Source organism: Melozone crissalis, unplaced genomic scaffold (genome assembly GCF_028551555.1).
Source record: "Melozone crissalis strain CALT ecotype California unplaced genomic scaffold, PUWL_Pcris_2 ptg000005l_1, whole genome shotgun sequence".
NCBI classification, from domain to species: Eukaryota; Metazoa; Chordata; class Aves; order Passeriformes; family Passerellidae; genus Melozone; species Melozone crissalis.
This window is the reverse complement of record NW_026535783.1, coordinates 50,017,479-50,038,835: the sequence shown is the minus strand read 5'-3', so window position 1 is coordinate 50,038,835 and position 21,357 is coordinate 50,017,479. Positions and strand designations below refer to the sequence as shown.

The following is a 21,357-nucleotide window of genomic DNA, read 5'->3' as shown; positions in this document are numbered from 1 at the left end:
TTTGTTCACATGGCAGTCACATTGCTGCTGATATATATAGAAGTGGTGTTGAATTTTTCTGTGCTCTACAGAGCCTAAAAGACCCAGAACTCAAAAAAAAAAGTCATTGTTGTGCTAAAGATAGTTGAATATTCTAAGGTTCTTACGGCCAGTATGGGTTGTGGATGTGGAATAGGATTTGTTGAGAACAGTCCCTGTGCTTTATCAGCATCAGGATGGGCACCACATTGGCCCACTATTCTTGTGTCCTGCCTAACCACAGAAGATCAGTGTTGATAACAATCAGATTATCTTTCATAGGGGTTTAAAGCTTTTGAAATCTTACCAAGACCACAGCCTTTCTTAATTGAAACACCACCAAAAAATTCCAATTAAATTGGAATTGTTAAAGTATACAAGGTTATATTGAAACATTATAGAGGAGGAGTTAAATCATCATCAGCATCAAATTCAATATCAGATTTGGATAATGAAGGCTGCAGTTTTATGTCATTCATTTCAGACAGTTATTCAGGAGTGTACTGTTTCTCACTTATTTTGTCAGGGAACGAAAACAATTTGCTTTGTATGTGGATACTTCAGTAGCTTAGGGTAGCATTCCCTGAAAAATATGTGTTTTACTTCTCTAATTGGAATGCATTTCGGCTAGATGTTAAAGAACATTGATATACAGGGAAACACTCAGTTTACCTTAGCAATCTCATTTATAATTTCTTGGTACTTAGTTGCTGAAGACACTAGTCCTGCTTGTTCCAATGTCCGGAGATTTCTCTGAATTTTCCTTTTCTTTTGTTCTATTGGTAGCTGCCCATCTTCAAAAATAGACTGACTGTGCTTCATTTTCTCTGGAGTTTTGGAATCTAAGATGGCACGTTTTTCTACAAGCTTCAAATTCTCGGATTCCTGGCAGGGGGGAAAAAATCCAGAACAGTTATTTTCCAGATTTTAATAACAGTTAAGAGTTCAAGTACATTGAATTCTCAAGTACATTGAACAGGAGATTTTCAAGAATCAGGGTGCAATCTTTATGTCCTATTACCACTTGGTCTAAAAGTACCCCATTTACTATGCCTTTGGACATACTTTAGGTACATAGTGACAACACTGAGACACACATTTGAATTAATCAAAATGTCTAATTCAGCCAGGCTCAATGACTTCACCAAGTTGTGGGAAGACTGTCCAGATCTCACATATGCACACACTGAGGTGAGCTAAAATCTGCACATTATTAGAATGCAGTTTTGTGTGTCAGTGTCTTTGGGAGAGACTGCAGCTGTGGGCTCTTCCCACTCGATTCCCATACTAAGGATAGCAGTAGTTCCCTGAGATTTCCTTGTATAGATTAAGCAAATAAACTAAAGGGTCAGGCAAGTTGAGTTACAATACTGAATTTAATGGGCGGGAACAAAGATAGAGTAGAAAGATTCACCTCAGCTATTTCTTGTATTATAATACAAGGGAGAAAAGACCATCTTTACAAAAAAAAAGTAAAGAAAAAAATATTCTAGTCACATTCTAGTGACTCCAATACAGTAAGAAAAAATATTCTAGTCTAGTCTAGCACACACCAAGATTTATATTTTGTTTCCATCTGAAGTTGTTTCCAATTATACAGTAAAAAAACCCAACTATACAAGTCTCATATTTTATAGACTCTAACTCTGAATAGTCTAAAACCATCAACAAACAATTTCATTGTTATAATGTGATGGAGAAAGCTGTCAGAGATCTGTAAAGGTGTTCAAATAGCTATAATAAACTACTTCCTTCCCTATTCAGGCACAGTATAAGACTTACCTGTTGTGCAGTGGCTGGTGTTTCTAATATTTCTAAGAGTGTATCCCCTGGTTGTGTTCGTATCACATCCACAATGAGTCTTTTGGTCCTTTTGAAAAGGATATGTAGATATTATAAGACAGTTATCACTGTATCACTTGTACACGTCATTTCTTCGACCATAAAAGTAGTAAACTCCCCGTTTATTATGGATTATTGGTAAAATTTGCTTTCTAGCTTTTTATGTTTCACAGCTTCCTTTAACAACATTGAGGATCTGGTTTCTACACAGTCTGAATAGAGAAATGCATGTAAGCTTCCCTCCATTTATTTTAAAAAACAGACAACCCACTAGCACAGTAAAATAATTACTGTTAATAAAATACAAGCAATTTTAATAATTTTGTATTAATGTGGATTTCAATTGTGATCGTGACAAAACAGCAGACAGAAATGTAACGTTTGAAAAGCCTGAACTACTCATCATTCCATTAAGGGTCATATTTACTGAATACAGTGGAAATGCACTCAGAACTGCTGAACTTTGAAGGAATTTTTCATTTGATGTAGCGCATTTACACAAACCACTTAAGGACAGATATTTCTCTAGTGACAAGAGACAAGAAGTGTTTCCTTGCTAAAAAAGGGAAGCTGCTACACACTGATATGTTAACCAGTTCTTTTCTTGGTAAGAATTTATCTCATTCCTGCTGCCTATTTGTTCATAATACTTCCAAGAACATTCTGCTACAGAATTCTATTAATTTAGAGGACAGGTTACTGAAATAGCTCATTATACTTAATTAACAGAAAATTAAGGATGTAGCTTAAGTTTCCAAGAAAAATGTCTAAGTATTGTAAAAATTTCTATGATAAAGCCTAATAGTTTGAAGTGATAGTCTACCTAAGTACAGTTACTTCTTCAGAAGTAAAACATCACACCATTGAACAAATTCAGAATACCTATTTCTGATTAAAAAAACCCAAACAGCTTAATAGATCAGATTTTAATTACAGCCCATGTCTGCCCTCCTAGTTATTTGTGCTGTCTTTCCATTTTAATGTGAATTTTTGCCTTCACACACATGGGATCCATATAAGCACAGTAATAGAAGACAGCAACATCCTGTTCTCCCCCTTTCTCAGATTGTACTAGGATCTGAAGTAGGCCAATCCCTTTTCTGGATAGCTTGAAATAACATCAAAAGATGGGTGCCAATAATGTGAAAGAAGTGCTGTTATATAATTAATTTTTACTATAAAGTAGCCTGCAGCCATTTTTTAATTTGTTTCCAAGAAAATAAACACAATTTTCTTTCTTTCCTGGATAAAAGCATGAAGCATGCGCTATTCCTGCTGAAGTAACAGTTACATTCTTTAAAAATGGCTGATGACAGTATATCTGGAAAGTGTTTATTTTTGAGGGGGAGGAAAGGACATGGTAATACTGTCTGACCCTTGTAAGTGTAGACTGCTTTTCATCTCTGCTTTCCCAAGGCTGTGGCATTTTAAAGTAGAGTGCTTTTACAGCTTCATGAAAAAACATTTCCTAGATAATGATACAGTCATGCTCCAAAACACAGACGGCAATATATTTCTTTTTTCTGGAAAAACTGACAGTTATTCTGAGTTTTGTAAAAGTTTGAGTAGCACTGAACACAAACTGTCTTTTGAAAACTGAATGCACTCAGCACCTCAGAAATGTACTTAGGCAGGGTAAATATTTAAAAAGCAATAGTTAGAAGCAAGCAAGCAAACAAACAAACAATAAGCATTGCCAGAATATACATGTTTGAACAAAACTTACTTTATCATCAAACTTTTGAGATCCTGATCTTCACCTTCTCGTAACTCATATTTGCTTGTTAGAGACAGTGAAATCTCTGTTTTTGCAAGTTGATTCAGTGTGCTTTCCCTGTTGGGGTCATTGGGATCAACAGCTCCTTCCCCTAAAAGGAAACATATTTTACTCCAAGTTTTCCAATTTTCCCATGATTCAGCACATGAAGCAAACAAGTACCTAGATGAATCACTGTAAACAATCAGAAATATTAAACTTATAATATAGTGCCTCCAGCTCCTTCCACTTAGAAGCAGTCTTTTTTTGGACATTGAACAATCAAAACAACAACTTAGCTATTTATAAGCCCAGCTACAAGGTTTTGGAAATTACACCAATCCTTGCTTTTCAGGCTCCTGATGTGCAAAAGACTTTCATGTTGTCTCCTTAAAGCATAATACAAGCAATGTAACATCCTTTATCCTAACATGCAGTGATAATGAAGAAACAGAAGAATAGCAGCTATATTAACAGGCTACTCACTTGAATGTTGCTGTTATCCATGACTCCTAGTTACTTTCTAAACAGTTTTCTACAATACATGTAAATTAAATACCACTCAAATGCATTACTTTCTAAGAAATTTGCATAATTTTAACAAAGTAATTTTTATTTGAATAATTAAGTATCAAAAGAAAAAATGGCTGGTTTTAGAATTTTCTATATACTTTGTCTAAGCTTCTACTAACACTAGTAATCTTAAGATCAGCTTGTTAAAAAAACATCACTTGTTTCCTATCTGCACAACTGGATCACTGAAAATAATAGTAATGTTTGGATTTTGAATCACACATTAATTTTTAGAGTGAGTATTGCAGTTAAGAAAAAGGTTCAAATATAAGGTTCAATGTTACTACAAGTGTTCGGAAAATAATTCTGTAGTAAACAGAGAAACAGAAGCTATTGGTCTGAGAGGCACAAGAGTATTTAAGTCAAGCCTCTGTTTAATTCTGCCCCTAAAATGAAGTTACCCATAAAGACAAAAAACAGCATACCAAGGAAAGATTCTATATCAGGAACAGGTCCCAGACCTTCCAGCAATTCATTCAGCAGGTCATTAGTCTCAGTGGCAATGGCATCCTGGTGTTCCAAAAGCAGCTATAAACAAATGTAAATGAAATCATCATCCAGAAAAAGCTTTCCTGGAATCTTTACACTTGAAACTAAGTCTGGAAACTAAATATTGAAAAACACAGACCTATCATGATCAGAATTATGGAGGACCTTCCCAAGATCAGGAAGCACCCTGGATTCTGGGCTAGAGTTTGGAACTGCCCTTGCTGTAAAACAGCTTGTCTTGCTTCTCCAGCTATTGTCTCTGGAGTGCTCAATATCATGGCTGAGCAGAAGGTTTGCAATAAAGACTAACAAAGTCCTAATTGTCACAGAATAAAGGATGGTAATCCCAAGCAGAGCATTTTGGTGCTGCATCCTTAACACCCAAAGGAATAAAGTGTTGGTGATCCACAGAAAGACACCTGTTTTATGTATATCCATTCCAGTAGCTTACACAGTGTCAGTGATACCTTTCAGAAAGGACTATATTTTCTAAGTGAGGAACGAGCTCTGCAGCACCCACTGCACCACCTAATAGACATGTTATGCCAGTCACTAGACTCACTGGAGGGATTAATGTTCACATACAACTTCTGGCCATTACCTGCAGGCAGAGGTCTGTTGCTTCAAAAATTAAAAGAACAGGCAAAAAGACAAACCGGAAAGTTTTTTTTAGCAGATTAGGTTATTAGTTTTCACTTGAATGAAACTAACTTATAGAGTGGCCTACTGTGAGCTGGGTGTTCTACCCTTTCCATAGGGTATCAGGCAGTATTTGAGAGAGATTCTTTGTCGTGTTTGTGGCCTTTTTTTTTGTTTTGATGGGGAAATGTTATTGTGGGGGGTTTTTTTTGACTTGGGTGGGAGAACACACAGGGGACATATTGCCAGCCAGGAAACAGATAGTAGTATCCCAGTTTTAGGAGGAACAAGTGGTAAAGATTTAACTTACACCCTATTAAGTCATGCTTCAGACTGCAGTTATTCTGCTCTTTACCCACAGTAAGAACAGGAGTGATACCACAGCGTTATTTTTTCTAAATTTGATGTTTTCCTCGGCTTCCAAGAAGTCATATGACAGAATGCCAGAGCTGCAAGTTTCTATTCCCAAAGGTTTTCCTTCAAGTTTTCACTTTCTTACCCAAGACAGAAGATGGTTTTAAAGTTGGAAATGTCACATGAGACTGGAACATAATTATTCTTTCCCCTCATCAGAGAGTGTTACATACTAACTATAATTCAAGATGATGCTTTTGCATGAAAGCAGCATTTACATTTTTCCTAGGAAAAAAATAAAATCTAATATTCAGCTTCATAACATTTCAGAGATGAAGTGAAGAAATTACTTCAAAATTAAGAATGAAAACTACACTTTCCCCAGAGAGTGCAAATATTTGATAATCTGTATACTATAGTCCATTGACTAGTCTATTTTGATTGACTTACTGAATGGGTATTGATAATTTCTTCAATGGAAATATATATGACAGGCTTGCTAAGGGTCACCATATCAGAGTATTCATCAATATTGAATTTCTCCTCTGGTTCAGGAACATCACACGCTGCTTGAAAAAAATTCCTAAGAGAAAATGAGAAAGACTTCAATAATTGTCCCTTATAAATTCACTTTATTTAGCCTGTATAAAAAAGCCATAGTCAAGTCTTTGACATGCATTATGTTTCTTTTATAGCCTGCAATCTACCCTCAATGTTTCAAGGGGGCAATATGTCAATACAAGGAAATCTTCTCTTTCCTGGGTAGCTGGTAGAAGACTGTTTTAAAGGGGCTGGGGTTTTCCCCCTACTTAGTAAACAAGGTAAATTTTAAGGACTTAGAGAAATATCTGTTTAATAGCCATTAAATAGATATTTCTCGAAGTCCTTAAAATTATAAAAGGATTTCCCTGTTATTTTATGAAGGCAATTCGCAGTATGAGGTGTGCTGAGAAGGAATGGATTGAAATAGATGCACAAAATTCCCATTTGTCCCACAAATATTTATATTGCTGTTAGGCCAAAAATGAGGTGCTCAGAATGAGAGAAAATGTAGATTGTTTATAAATAGAAGAATCTTGAGAGGAAAAAATGCAGAGTGTGGTTGAAGTGTTACTTCAGTATGACTAGCATGCACATAGAGTACTGAGACCTGCTTCCCAAAACGACAACTGGTGTCTCTCCAAGCTACTGACTTCTTCAGGGATGAGCACAGATAACCAAGAACCAGCAGGGTCCTCTTGTAGAGAACCACTTTGTTTTCTGAAGTGAAAAGACCTGAAGTGCAGCAGCTGGGAAAAACAGGGTTTTGGATGATGCCTATGGGTTTCCTGCAGGAGTCATATTGTGCCAGCCCTATGGTGTTGAACAGAATATGTGTTTCAGGTTCACAGCACCTTTAAAGTATTGGAAAAGAATAATTAAAAAGAAAAAAGAAAATGGGCTGAGATTCTTCACTTTGGAGAGGAAAAGCTGGGGACTACACATCAAGTTATAAAAAATCACAGTGGTATTGCATGAGATGTGTTCAGAATTCATTAATCAGTCCAAAAACTAATGGCCAGTAGGGTATGCAATGAAACTGCAGGAAAATTTTAACTAACAGGTAGCAAACTTCTAAATATTGCTACAGGAGGAGTTGTGAAGGCAGATGATCTCAAAGGCTTACGAAGGGTGTGGACAAATTTCTGCACAAGTTCATAAATGCAGAGTAAAAGATCCAGGCAGGCTTAAAAGCTTTGAGCATAGCTAACATTTCTAATATTGTTCCAAAGGGGAACAGGCAGCTAAGGGCAGCCAGTGTTGCTGTCTAAGAAGGGCTTAGTTAAAGTACAGAGCATAGGCATACAGATATTTAAGTTAGCTTAATTAGGAGAGGGATTTTTCCTTTTGTAGCAATCAAGGGCTGACTAGAGCAGTGCTCTTTTATTAGCATTTGTTACTCTAGCTGTAACACTTTCTACCTTATAGCTTCTTCATGTTTATGTCATGCGCCTAAATACTTCATTAAAATTACTAATTATTGTATTATTATTAAAATTACTAATTATCTATCATACTTTTTATTAATTGAATTATCTCTGTGTCCATGGTTGACATCTTTCAAGGAAACCCATTATATGAACAGTGCATTTGCTTTCACAAAGAGCAGACACTAAAGACAGAACTCTGAGTGCAAGTTTATTGCAAAACTCAACAATACCACAAAGTAATAGTAATGAATGGGCAATAACCCGAAAGAACTTGTGTCCCAGAATGTAGGAAAACATGCAGCTTCCTACAATTGCAAGATAAAAGAATGATATCTGTGTAGAATCCATCAGCAAAGATGAGAGAATAAAAACACACTCTACAACTTTGTCCTGACAAATATTTTTATCTTCCTCAGACAAAATGTCCTCCCAAATCAAAGGAGACATTGATTTGTCTGGATAATGAGTTACCACAGTCTGTTCTAAGTCTGTTTTGCTGTAAGGAACTGCAAGCAAGACAGCAGAGGTGATCTCAAATTAATGCACAAGCTAAAATACAACCTGTTACTCCTGCTCCAGTTTCCTTGTCAGTGAGCATTTCTCTTTGCCACATCACCCAACATTTTTAATATTTTGAACAGGAAATTCCTATCAACAAGGAGTCCACCTCCCTTACTCATCCTAGAGGAAAGCTCTTACTCTGTAGGTACTTGTGAGGGCTGTGCATACCTGAACTTCTGGTAGGTCTGTGAGAGGTAAGTGTTCATAGATGACAGATGTTCACTTTCTCCTTCAAAGAGTTTGTTAGAAGCAGCATGCTGGAGGACTTTTGCCACACAGCCTAGGTTCCTCCTCTGGTCAGGGTGTATCTGACCCCCAGCTGTTATATCAATTATATCAAAGCCATCAGGAGCAACTATGGCCGGGTTCATGTAGCGATAGTACAGAAGGTTGCCAACAATCTAAAGAAACAGAGAAGAAAGTTAAGAGATCTTCCCTTTGCATACAGGAATGACACCTTACAAAACATGACCAATCATTTCTACTTCTAAATTAGACCATAGGAACTGGTGCTACAAGAATCCTTAAGAAACACATTATCTGTGGGGCTAACTGGAAGAACATCTTACATGATACTCCTCCTACAGCACCTCTGTGAACATCAGTTATGAACTTTTACAACCACATTTCAATTTGATACTGGCTGTAGTTCAGCTAATGCAAAGCATGGAGTTAAACACAAACACAACTCTTCTAAATTTTGCAAGATTCTGCTCCCAAGGCTGCAGATACTGGCAGCATTTAATGCACTTGTTGATAATGGGACCCATTAATTCTTAAAGGGACTGGACTGCAATGCAGCCCTACAAATCTAAAGACCAGATTTCCCAAACTGCAGTTTCTGTAACGATGCTGCAGCATCTTCTGAAGATGGCAACTTCAAAGAATTCCTGGTCTCAGAAACAGGCAGGACTTTGCTTTCTGCAATTTGCTTTAGCTTATATGCATGCCCCTGCAGAACTTCCAGCTTACACATTTAAGGGCTTTCAAGTGGGTACTCCATTTGTTACCTAAGTTTTTAATGTGTTGAGCAGTTATAATTAGTATTGCTAGAGTGATGGACAGTGAAGAATGGGGAAGTTCAGGTAAAATGAAAACCATGTATTTTAGAACCATGTAATTAAACACTGATAAAAGGGTTTTTATTGAAGTGCAATATGGTCCTAATTTGACAGGGTTGTCAGTCAGCTGCTTAGAAGGCTTATGGAGCAATGCCCTAAGTTCTCTAAAGAGACACCATGGCTGTGGTAGGGTAACAACAGCCACTTGGCCAGCACCACACTCACACCTTTTTTTTCAGTCTGCACAAGTGCTATTTCTACAACTTTTACAAGCATCTTAAGTGTAATGCGATCCAAGTGTGGTATAATCTACTCAAACTTTTCTTTTAGAAACCTTCCTCATTGGATTTAAATTACAATTTCTTAACATTTTAAAACTTTAGATAGGGGAGAAAAAAAGAAGAGGACTACAGTGTTCTCCAATGAAAGGACTGGTGATCACAATGATCACTGGTCATCACTGGTGATCACTACCAATCCAAGCCCCAGGATGATTCAGATAAACTCCAGCCTTGTCAGTACAGTTACTGTCCAAAACAGGTTGAGCACCCTCTTCCATAAGAGTTGCTGAGCACCCAGATTAACATACTTAGATGGTGGCAACAGAATTCCCTGTTCCCCCCTTCCTCAGCCTCTTTGCAACTCAATAAGAAGTGCCAAATTCCTTCAATAAATGCTGCTTTCCCAGTTCCTTAGAATGTTTAGTGTTAATAAAAATCTACTTTGTCAGTAAAACAACAAGCTGCTGGCAGTGTGCCCTAGGAAGTCTACCTTTAAGAGTTCATCTTCAGTTGCATCCGGGAATTTCGCATGGAGTGAGCTCTTCAGAACTTTGGCTATGTATCTCATTCCATAACTACAAGTAGAACAGATGAAAAGGCAAAATATTGGAAAAGACTTAGATGAAACAAAAAGCAATCATTCTAGTCAGTGTAAATTACTGGCTTCTTGCCCACTTGCCCATGAAACACTAGAATGAGTTGATAATGGAAAACACAAAACGTTTCAAGTACAGGGAGAGGTTTGCCAGGCTGCTAAAGCCGGGCAGAGAAACCACTCCCTCTACTGGGCAGCCCATCCCAGAGGAGGTATCACAAGCCTTTGAAAGCATGAGAAGGATTTGAAAGGATCTCCATCACAGAGGTTCAAGTGAACTGCACACGAACTGCCTCTTGGAGAGTCCTAACAGAGCACTTACGGCATCATATTGAGAGAAGAGAATATGGATGTGAGAACTTTGTCAGTGACGGCCCGCAGACTCTGAATAGATGATTCCAGTTTATTGACCACTTCTGCGTGTGTCAGTGCTTGTTCTGTGGTCACATCGTATGGCAGTTTGCTGCAAAGCAAAAAATAAACATGAAACCAGGTTATATACATTTGAGAATAACATATTTTTTTTCTTCATAAGGGCAATCAGTGAACAAAAGTCTGACAAATACAACTGAAGCTGGATTTTGTTACTAAAATTTTTTTGTTGTCTTAGACGCTTTGGCTTCCTTTTTTTGGAGGCAACTAATTTGCTTTGTTGGGAGTGCACATGTTATCATGCACCTTCCCTTAATAACAAAAGCAGAAAACAAATATAAAGCATGCATCTCCACATCCTTATCCCAGCATAGCTCATCAAAAGCCTTGGACGCTACTAACATACTGTTAGTAAAAAACTTGAGAAAAAGACTAAGTTGTTCCATGGCATAATCTATTACATTTATAAAGATTATTTAATATACTTTGGAAGGTCATGACGATAAAAGTGATCCTTTCATTTTTCAGAACAAGTAAGTTAAAGCACCTGTTTGTCAAGCATCTCTCCCCAAAATCTCTCTGCTGAAGGAAGATTGAGAAGGGGTGCATGGGCACAAGTACAGAACAGTTTGACAGAGAAAGAATAGGAGAGCAGAACTGAGGGGTTCCTCATGTGTATGGTACAATATGGCCATCTTCCTCACTCACCTGGCCTCACCAGTCTGCATTTCTAGCTGGTTTACCCATGCCTTGTAAACATCCACAGGACTAGTGTTGATTATGAGAGACTTGTCCTCCATGATTTCCTTCACCACAGGGGCCAGGAGCTGGCGCAGGGTGTTCTGCCCACGAGCGCCTCGATTGAAGCTCACAACCATCTTAATGACAGTGGGGTTCCCAGTCACGATATCCTGGATCTGGTCTACCTTAGAGCTGTATCAGGAACAGAAGAATTCTGACTTATGTGTGCAGTAGTCCGTATTTTCGAATCCCACACTTTCAAAACTACTCGATTTCTATGTTGAAATAGATATAGCCTTTATATAGCCTACTTCTTAAGGCTTTTATATAAAATAAAGTGGTATATAGAGACTACCGACTGAATTCTGCATGTGTTATAGTAATCTCCTGGAACATAGCATAGTCCATGGCAGCTAATTTATACCTGATTCAGACCCAAATACCTGTTCAGCCAGTATCCATTAAGGCCATAAAATAATATTTCATTATTTCAGGATTTACAGAACATAAGATTATATGAAGAAAGACAATACTTTGCCCTTACATACTCAAGCACAAACCAAGAAGCCCTAGCCTCTTTTTACAAGCCATTTTTTCATAGAGGAATACAGTCTACCATAGAAAGATTATTTTTTTCTTGAATCAGGGATCACTCGAGTTTAAGAGTAACACCCAGAAAACAAAGCTCTCTTGTAATAAAATTATGCATGTAATTTTATGGTAGTTTAAAGATTAACCACCAGCTTCTTTTAAGCATGAAGCATTCATTGAACTGTCTAAAACACAAACTAGCTGAACACTTTCTGTGATTGCATACTTAATTTCCTCTTCTAGAGCAGTTTTGAAGAGTTTAAGAAGCAGATATTCTTCCCGTTGATTGGAGGCATAGTTGTATAGAGTGAAGATGACTGTATCCATAAACTTCGTTGATTTGTTTTGTGGCATCTGGAAAATCAGCTTTGCCAGATACGTAGGATTAGTCTACAAAGCAAAAAAAATTACTTGCATATGGTTGTCCAGGACAAACTCCCGCCCACCCTTGGAGGGCAGCTCTCTACATTTGTTCACACCTAAAGCAGTTATATTGACTTGAATATATGTCAATTTTCCATACGTGCTTTACTTTTCTCCAAATCCTAGTACATAAGAAACATGGAATACTGCACAGTCAATGACAAACTCCATTAAGGATTTTATTTGCAGTCTCTGGATAGCAAACCGAGAGTCTCTGCATCTAGTCTATGTATTTGTTGACAATTAGAATTTACCATATGACAATAGCTATCTACCAATAAAACTTGGCATACTACATGTCTGCTTTGGAGGGAGTCTGCCCTGGCAGAATCTAAAATTCTTCTAGAAAAATGTCGATGAGGTCAGATAAAAAAAGCACAAGAACAGATACATCATGTCCTGTGAACTGCATTGCAGACCACTTCCCTAGCACCACATAAAATGTACGCCAGTAGTGACAGTAATTTACGTGGACTATATGGAGGTAAACATTTCTCTTCAGACAGGATGTTCTGTACAGACTGAAGTATGCTCAAGCAAAAACCAGCCATATTTGCTGCACACTTTAAAAACAACAAGGATTTTCTCAACTACAGGAAGCATTAGAAATTTACCATAGTGTCTGCTGCAGTCTGCATGTTATTTGGAAATATTTTCATAATCACTAATACAATAATTTATAAAATAAATAGTACAATATATTTCTAATTTTTCTTCAAAGAAATTGCTGCCATGTTAATTTTTGCATTAAAATTTACCTGTAGAAGGTAGAATAAGTGTTGATAAGCCTCCAATTTTTTTCTTCTCTCCTTACTCAAACCTTTGATGCCCTGTTTGTCAACCATAACCATCTCTTCCAGTTGACTTTTGCTCTTTTTGTTAAGTTTCTTACTGTGCAGTACCACATCCTGCAGAAAGATGATCAAAACTCTGGATTATATATTCACAAAACAGGCAGATTGGAAAAATGAACATTTTCCCAACCATGTTAAATGCGGTATTACTCTAAGTGCCTTAATTAGCAAATTTGTAAATTTTGCTGTGCTACTCACTACCCAGTTTTTTAACATCTTCATCTTTCAACAGTATGGCTTACTAACAATGACTGTGTGAGGCCTGATCTCCTACACAGACTAATTCATGATTAATTAGCATTGAACAAGCTGTTGAATATGATTAGAAGTCTACTCTAACACAGAAAAGATGTAAAAGATTTTAAATCTGCCAAGTAATTTCTATTGTCCACAACTGGCAAAACACAGTGATGTACAACTCAGGACAACAGAACAACATCAAGCACAAGGCAGAAACAAGCAAAGACAGTGCTTAATTTACCAGGAGTACTTTGACTGAGCACTAGTACAGGCTGCTCAGCTTGTTGGAGATAGTCAGCCATCTGGACATGGTCCTGGGCAACCTGTTCTGGGTGTCCCTGCTTGTGTAGTGGGTTTGGACCAGATGACCTCCAGGGATCCCTTCCAGCCTCAGCTGTGATTGTGTAACCCTGAGTTCCTTCCACATGGGGAAGTGCTCAGTGCATGCTACCAAGGGAGCCTGAACAGAGCCTGCTGACCTGAAGAGTGATTCTGTTTTTCACCAGCAACCCAATCTTTATGTCCATTAAGTTCAAATCCTTCTCCAGCTGTTGATTGGATCGAATTTTTGTAACCACTTCTTCCCTTAACCTCGTTACTTCCAGTTCTTCTTGAAAGTCTAAGTCACTTTGGTCCAAGAGGTAGGCAAATTTGCGCAGAACAGTCAAGGGTGGATTTTCAGCACCAACTGCAGTTGAAGAAAATAGGCTTGTTAGTTGACGCAATACTGAACATCCCTAAAGCCCTCAGGAAGCTGATCACTATGCAGAAAATGTGAAGTTTATGCCAGTTATGCAATATTTTTGTCATACTTTAAAAGTAAGCTATGCAAAATAGTTTCCGCTGTAGAACAATTGTGTTACAAACACTTGGACCTGCTTTTGCAGTTAAATAAGAGACTGAAATCTCATGTGAAACTTATAAAAAACCTTAGAGCACAGCAACATACTTGCCCCCAAACATACAATACCCAAATGTTACTACTTACTTAGTGTTCTGTAGTCCTCCCTGGCCTTGTTTGCTCTAAGAAATGCTTGTATTTTCACAATTTGGTCATTCTGAAAAGGGTCAAGATTAGGCAAAATAATTAGCTGTGACACACTTCTGCTCAGAAGCATACTGCAAACCTTGCACCCTCTTTCCTGTTTTCCAAAACTGCTCCTGCATACGTACTACCACACTTTAATACTTCATGTTGAAAATGGATAAAAAATTACTTACATGATCCTTGAAGTATTGTAGGCGGTTCCTGTAAGCTCTCCTTGCTAGCCACATTTTGACCCATGACTGAATCTGAAAATTAAATAAATTAATTTTAAAAGTTAAGGGACACCGCACAAACTTTTGTGTGTGATTTTAAGTTTACTTTTGAATGTCTGCTTCTGCAGCCATGCTTTTCTTGTGTGCTCAGGGCCACAGATGAGTGTACCACCAGGCTCCTACTGGCCAGTGACCAGAGAAAGGGGTTCCCACTAGGCCACTATATCAAGCAGAGTTCAGGTTTCTACCACCATGTGTGTAACATTATCTTTAGAAATAATTTATACCTTCAGGTCTCAGATCTCAATTCTAAACCAGTTCCCCTCAAAAGCAGTATTCCATCTGTGATCTACAATCCAATCATGATGTTATGGTCGCATTAGCATCTCAGAAAAGCAAGCACTTTACAGAGAGAGAGATTTGAGAGCTTTTAAGGAAATAATACACTGTCATCCCAAATGTTTTCTAGTTTAGTGCTAGGAATAGACATGTAAGGAAATCTCTTTCAAGAGCGCCTCAAGTTCAGCAAAGCCTGTTGAAAGTCAAATGCAGAGCTTTCAAGAAGCAATTTGCTTAACCTATCAGCTGAACAACTTTGAATGCCATGCAAATTTCTGGAAAACCTCCAGCCCTGTGCTCCTAGTCTCTGATTCCCCGGTAGTGATGGACTATGTCAAGGAATAAAGCATACTTGGTCCCCAAAACACATTGGGTGTTCTTACCTTAACAATAGCAGCAACATTGCCTTGAAGCACCTTTAACCTGTCAACATAGCTTTTCCTTTGTTTGAATCCTTTCCAGAAAGCCTATTATAGAGAAGGCAGAAGACTATTATCCCTAGTAACACACTCATGTTTATTAAATCTATGTAACACACTAAAATCATTAACAATGATTTTTTAGGAAAAAGCCTGCCATTGTGATATAGAGATAACGAAGGTATAAGTAAGCTTGCCTCTGCCTCTATTTTTTAAGGTGCCCTCAATACATGACATGTTAATTTTGACCAATCTCAGCACACTTTATTGTCCAGTGCTATTTCCTTCACCGTCCTGAATTCATCCTTACTCTTATCACCAGTACATCCACATCCTTAGCATCCCAGTCACTGGCTTCATCCCACAAGTGACTTCCAGCTCTTGCCATTACTTAGCCTCATCTCCCATCCCTGGAACAGCAATGGAGTGCCTCAGTCTGGGGACCATGTCTGTCCATGTGGATAACAAGATGATGATCAGGAATAGCCACCATGGGTTTGTAAAGTAAGCATGTAAGGGTAAGGGGAGAGCAGTGGATATTGTCTACTTGACGGCAGGGATTTCAAGACTGTCTCCTAACGATATCCTCATAGACAAACTCAGGAATGCAGGCTGGATGAGTGGACAGTGAGGTGGATCAAGGACTGGCTGAACAACAGATCCCAGAGGGTTACAATCAGTGTCACAGGGTCTAGTTGGAGGCCTGTCCTTAGTGGTGTCCCTCTAGTGTCACCCCTAGTGGTATTCAATGCTGTACTGTTTAACTTATTCATCCATGACTTGCATGAAGGGGCAGATGCCTCCTCAGCAAATTCACTGAGACCACAGAGCTGGGCAGAGTGGCTGATACCCTGGAGTGCTGTGCAGCCCTTCAGAAGGACCTCAGCAGGTTGGAGAAATGGACAAAGAACCATCTGAAATTCAGCAAGAGCAAGTGCAGGGTCCTGCATCTGGGGAGGAACAACCCCAGGCACCAGCACAGGCTGGGGCTGCCCTGCTGGGGAGCAGCTCTGTGGAGAAGGACCTGGGGGTCCTGGTGGACAAGAAGCTCTTCATGAGCCAGCAGTGTGTCCTTGTGACCAAGAATGCCAGTGGTATCCTGGGGGCATTGGAAAGAGCATTGAAGCAGGTGGAGGGAGGTGATCCTGCCCCTCTACGCAGCCCTGCTGAGGCCACATCTGGAGTGCTGTGTCCAGTTCTGGGCTCCTCAGGACAACATAGACATGGAGCTGCTGGAGTGGGTTCAGTGGAGTCTAAAAAGATGATGTGGGGTCTACGGCATCTCCCTTACAAGGAAAGGCAGAGGGAGCTGGGCCTGTTTAGCCTTAAGAAGAGATGACCGAGAGGGCACCTCATCAATGTCTGTAATTATCTGAAGGGAAGGTATCAAGAGGGTGGATCAGGCCCTTCTCAGTAGTGCTGAGCAAAAAGGACAGGAGGCAATGGGCAGATACTGATGCACAAAAAGTTCCACCTGGGTATGGGGGAAGAACTTCTTTACTGTACAGGTGACCGTGTACTGCAACAGATTGACCAGAGAAGTTGCGGAGCCTTTGGGGATATTCCAGAACCACGTGGATAAAAGCCTGTGCCATGTGCTCTGGGATAACCCTGCTTGAAAAGTGAGTTTGGACCAGGTGACCTGCTGTGGTCTCTACCAGCCCTACCCATTCTGTCACTCTGTTGCATCCAGAAATTGCCCCTTACCTATCTGGACCCACATTGCTCTTGCCCTGGTCTCTTTTCCATGTTAATTCCTTCAGCTGACTCTGTTTGCTAGCTCAGAAACAAACACTTGTCAAGGAATCCAATGACAGGGATATCAGATACTTTTACTGCTGCTTTTGCCTATCTTCTCTATCAGCCAGTGACACCAGACTTGTTCTCTATTTGTTGTCTTTCCACAAGTCTTTTTTACTTTAATGCAAATAGAAAGAAAACAGAGAACAACTTCATTTACCTACATTTCTCCATATTTTGAACTTATTTGCACAGACCTTGAATTTCTCAAAGTACAATTCTTTACTGGGCTCAGACACCATGCCGGAAAATGAAAAGTCAATCCCAATAACAACCACTAGAAGTAAATATATTTGTCAATTGTTAAACATAGTTACTGTAGATTTTAAAAATTCTCTTGTATATTTTTCCTTTTTTTTTTTTTTTTTTTTTTTTTGTGGGTGGGTGGTGGGACAAATTGCTCCTAAGTGAAGCTGGATATTTCACCATCTAAAACCAGTGTGCATGCCTCTGTCACTGTTTGCACCCTCAGCAGAACATTTCTTTTAGAGTTCAGCAAACCGGAAACATCCAAGAAATACTGCCAAAGAGCACCAGGACAGCTGCCACTCCCTGTCCAGCTATGACTTCATGGAGCAGAAACACACCACTTCCAACTAGGGATAGTCTACTAAGGAATGTATTTCTTAAGTCATGCTTTGCCAAGGAATTTTTGCTTCGATACTTAACAAATACCTTCTGGTCTTATACTCTGCATAGTTAGGCACACCACAAAAAATCTAGGCATGCCAGAACAAAGCCAGGGCTGTGCATTAATGAACTTTTCCCAAGTAACTTTCACTGGAGGTAGATACAATAGATTAGTTTAAAATTGGATATTTGCTATGTGAAAGCACATAAATTTGTAGATGTAGAAGTTTAAATCGCTGCTGCTGGAAACAGGGAGACAGATCTGTTTGAGAATTTTATTAGTGGTATAACCAGTCATGTCACCTGTTACATGCAAAAAGCAGCCCAAGCCACATTGCCTTCTTGTTCTAGAACAGTACCTGTATTTTGATGGCAGATGGTTCCTGGTTTTGAAGATAGGCTTTTCTCTCCTGAAAGTTTTTTCTGACTAAGAATCCCCTTGCTCGGGCTTGCAGCCCAACAATCAGATTTTCATTAGCAAGCCACAGCTGCTCTCGATTGTAATCTGCTGTAACTTGCCCAGCAATGTTCTGTTAAGAAATGATGGAAAAAGGTCATTTAAAAGACAAAACTGTCCTGGAATTTGCACTATGTTCTCTCCACCTCCACAGTTCATCTTCATCCTATCCAAGTCCCTCTGATTTACCCCTACATTTTAATCAGTAAGAAGAAAGAGCTGTGGCATTACTGCTGAACCCTTCATGACAGGTAACTGAACAGCTTTCAAGCTTCAGTTACTCAAGTGGGTATGCAATTTTAAGAGGGTATTCTTTTATACATTAGCAGAGTTCTGCTCTCCTAACACTTACAAGTGTCTTGTACAACTCAGACATCTAGAAGTACTAACTGAAGCAGCAAGCTCTCTGTTTCAGAAGGACTTACACTGACTTGAGCTCTTTGTGTAGAGGAGTAAGCCTGTAACTTAGGTGAGCTGCATCAGAATATAGAAGAACAAATTACTCAGAGGCTTGTGTGATCTGCTTTGTTCTATTTCACACTTGTGCAAAACCTCTACAGAAAGGGAGCTAAAATAGCACACTCATCCTCTTGAATCTGGAGATACATGAATGCTGTCAGAGGATTAGATTTAAACAGAAAATGGTGGTTCCACCTGCTCACAAATACATCATAAAATTATTTGTTATAGGTCAATGCAATGTCCTATAAAAGGATATGGAAGCAATCAGACTTTACTCCATTGTTGTCTGCTGATGGTCATTAAAAGAAATGCTGTAACTTCCAGTAAGGAAATCCCTGAATCATTGTCAGACACTAGACAGGAGACTGTGCTGCCTATCACTGTCTGCTTAGACTTAAGTTGCTGCTCTTTTCAGAAGCAGATACTGATAAAGTGACCTTCAGTTTGACCCACTACAGCTTCTTGATAATTTCATGTCTCACGCTCTCTCAAAGGTTTATGTTGCTTTTGTAATAAAAACAATGTTTTAGCCGCCTACCTGGATTTCTTCACCAGTTAACCATGAAGTTTTTGGTACAACTCCTTTGGGAGCAACACAGGTACCCTCTTCAGTTTCCACATTGTAATAGTAATCATACATGGCTTTCATTACAAGTTTAATCCATGGACTTTCACTGGAATCTAAAAGTTCATACAGTTAGTATACATTTGTGTTCCATTTCACTGATAAATTACAGCTCTCCTACTCATTTCCCCTCCCTGTACTTGCTGTGAAGCCCTTTGTCACGCAAAATCTCTCTATATCTTGGGCCTTTTTGTAGTAAGAATTTTCAAAATACCCTGCTAGGTGGATGAGAGTCATTCCTCTAGAGCAAACTGGTGATAAGGTTAATAAAACATCTACAAGGTTGGTACAGATCCACTGCTACCCTCTCCAAACCCTAACGTGTCAAGTTAGTGCTCCTGAAACAGTGTGCCCTCTGTCTTACATAATCTCTCATAAGTGAAACAGACTGTGTTTATAAAAAATATTTTTCTTGTCTTCTGCCCAAATTCTGGACTTACTGACTCTTACCTCACGCATGACATTTCCTATATCCACATCATTTTCTTGCTTATTGCTGTGGTAAACCAGTCTGCATCCTGACAGGCAGGAAAAACCTCATTTCCTCATGGACAAAAGGCCCCAAGATAAAACTAGTAAGGCCTTAAAATATTCATGTTCCAAAGTGAAACATGCCTATCTACTGTAAGAATGGGTACTACACTGACAGTAATTGTTTTTGTAACCATTAGCTAACCTTGGCTGCTGTTAGCTCTGACAAAACATCCCGTTATCTGCTAAGAACAGATTCTAGCCCCAGCTTTTGCTGGTAACTGCTGCTCTGGCAATGCACAGGGACCATAATTGCACTGTGAACACTGTCAGATACTGGCTTGATCTTTGACAGCAATCCATAAGACTGATGCATGCATCTCTGCATCTGCTATAATGAAAAAAATTGTCAGCGAGCAATAGAGTTTTCTGAGAGAATGGACTAATCTATTGACAGTCACAGAGGAGCTGCCCTAAATAGACTCAGAGGCAGGTTTGAGATTCTAGGAAGCCTCTGCTAGACTCTAGAAGTCACTAGACTTACTTCTCAGCAGGTACTGTGGTCTGCATTACGTGCACAACAGCACAATGTCACGTAAAATGCACTTGGAAAAGTATAGCATTTATCAAAAGACTTTAAAGCAGCAGCTGTCTCCCTCAATTTACAGATACCTCCCGTTCTAGCTTTCTGATTGTCTCAGTGATATGAACATGTGGAACTGTCCTGCTTAGGAAGCTTTTTACCTTCTGTAGTTTTCATGTTCTTGGCTTCAGAGAGCTTGCTGAAATACGCTTCAGCACATTCAGGAATGACTCGTAGTCCAAACCTTGACTGTAGTATCATCAGGATTGGCTGTGAATCACCTTTCTCCAAGCTCTTGTTAATCATTGATATTCCAACAGCCACTAGGGTCAAATAATAACAGAGAAAAATTAAGTGTTGTATACTCTATGTACCCATAACTCTAGCCTCCAGAAACTTTGAAGATGGACTTCTAACATTGGCACACACAGACAACATGGCATATACAGCAATTCAGTGCTTTACTCATTTACATCTTCCTTCATGCTTGTAAGGACAAGTGTGTTAGGCAGAAAGTGCCTGCTCCACCCAGGCTTGGATGTAGCCACAGCACAACTGAGAGCTGTCTGAGGGCATAGCTGCTCCCCATCACGGAACATGCCAGGTGACAGCAGGGCAGGGCTTGAGGATGGCAGCTACCCACACACTCAGTCTGCCCTAACAGAAAATTCATCACCTGCTGATCACCTGGGAGCCTTCTAGAGGTACATGAAGTAATTTGGTTACAGGCTGTAAATGTTAACATTCACTTCTACTGTACAAAATGGGAATTAAAACTGATTGCCTTGAGTAAATTCTTGCAGCAGCCTACTCAGCATCGTGAAGCAACCCTTTCTTGACCTCGCCTCCTCAGGAACTTGTTTGAAGCTAATTCACAGCCTTGAATTTGCCAGAGATGCAGCTTTTGCTTTCAGGGCATAAAAAAGCACCCTGAGAGGTGCATCCTTCACA

The 21,357-nt window shown here is 39.2% G+C and overlaps 1 protein-coding gene across 1 annotated transcript in view; it reads right to left on the bottom strand.

Annotated features, from left to right (window-relative positions):
• The window catches only part of IQGAP2 (IQ motif containing GTPase activating protein 2), a 123,100-nt gene that overhangs the window by 3,692 nt on the left and 98,051 nt on the right, over window positions 1-21,357 (bottom strand). Inside the window, exons 17-34 of the mRNA XM_054282706.1 lie at window positions 20,568-20,729; window positions 19,266-19,408; window positions 18,168-18,338; window positions 15,343-15,426; window positions 14,582-14,653; window positions 14,349-14,418; window positions 13,840-14,048; window positions 13,025-13,174; window positions 12,070-12,233; window positions 11,220-11,444; window positions 10,462-10,602; window positions 10,035-10,119; window positions 8,371-8,603; window positions 6,122-6,254; window positions 4,615-4,717; window positions 3,587-3,728; window positions 1,801-1,888; window positions 691-903 (exon numbers count right to left, since the gene is read on the bottom strand). Coding sequence (XP_054138681.1) covers window positions 691-903; window positions 1,801-1,888; window positions 3,587-3,728; window positions 4,615-4,717; window positions 6,122-6,254; window positions 8,371-8,603; window positions 10,035-10,119; window positions 10,462-10,602; window positions 11,220-11,444; window positions 12,070-12,233; window positions 13,025-13,174; window positions 13,840-14,048; window positions 14,349-14,418; window positions 14,582-14,653; window positions 15,343-15,426; window positions 18,168-18,338; window positions 19,266-19,408; window positions 20,568-20,729 — 2,588 coding nt within the window. The remainder of the gene's footprint in view (window positions 1-690; window positions 904-1,800; window positions 1,889-3,586; window positions 3,729-4,614; window positions 4,718-6,121; window positions 6,255-8,370; window positions 8,604-10,034; window positions 10,120-10,461; window positions 10,603-11,219; window positions 11,445-12,069; window positions 12,234-13,024; window positions 13,175-13,839; window positions 14,049-14,348; window positions 14,419-14,581; window positions 14,654-15,342; window positions 15,427-18,167; window positions 18,339-19,265; window positions 19,409-20,567; window positions 20,730-21,357) is intronic.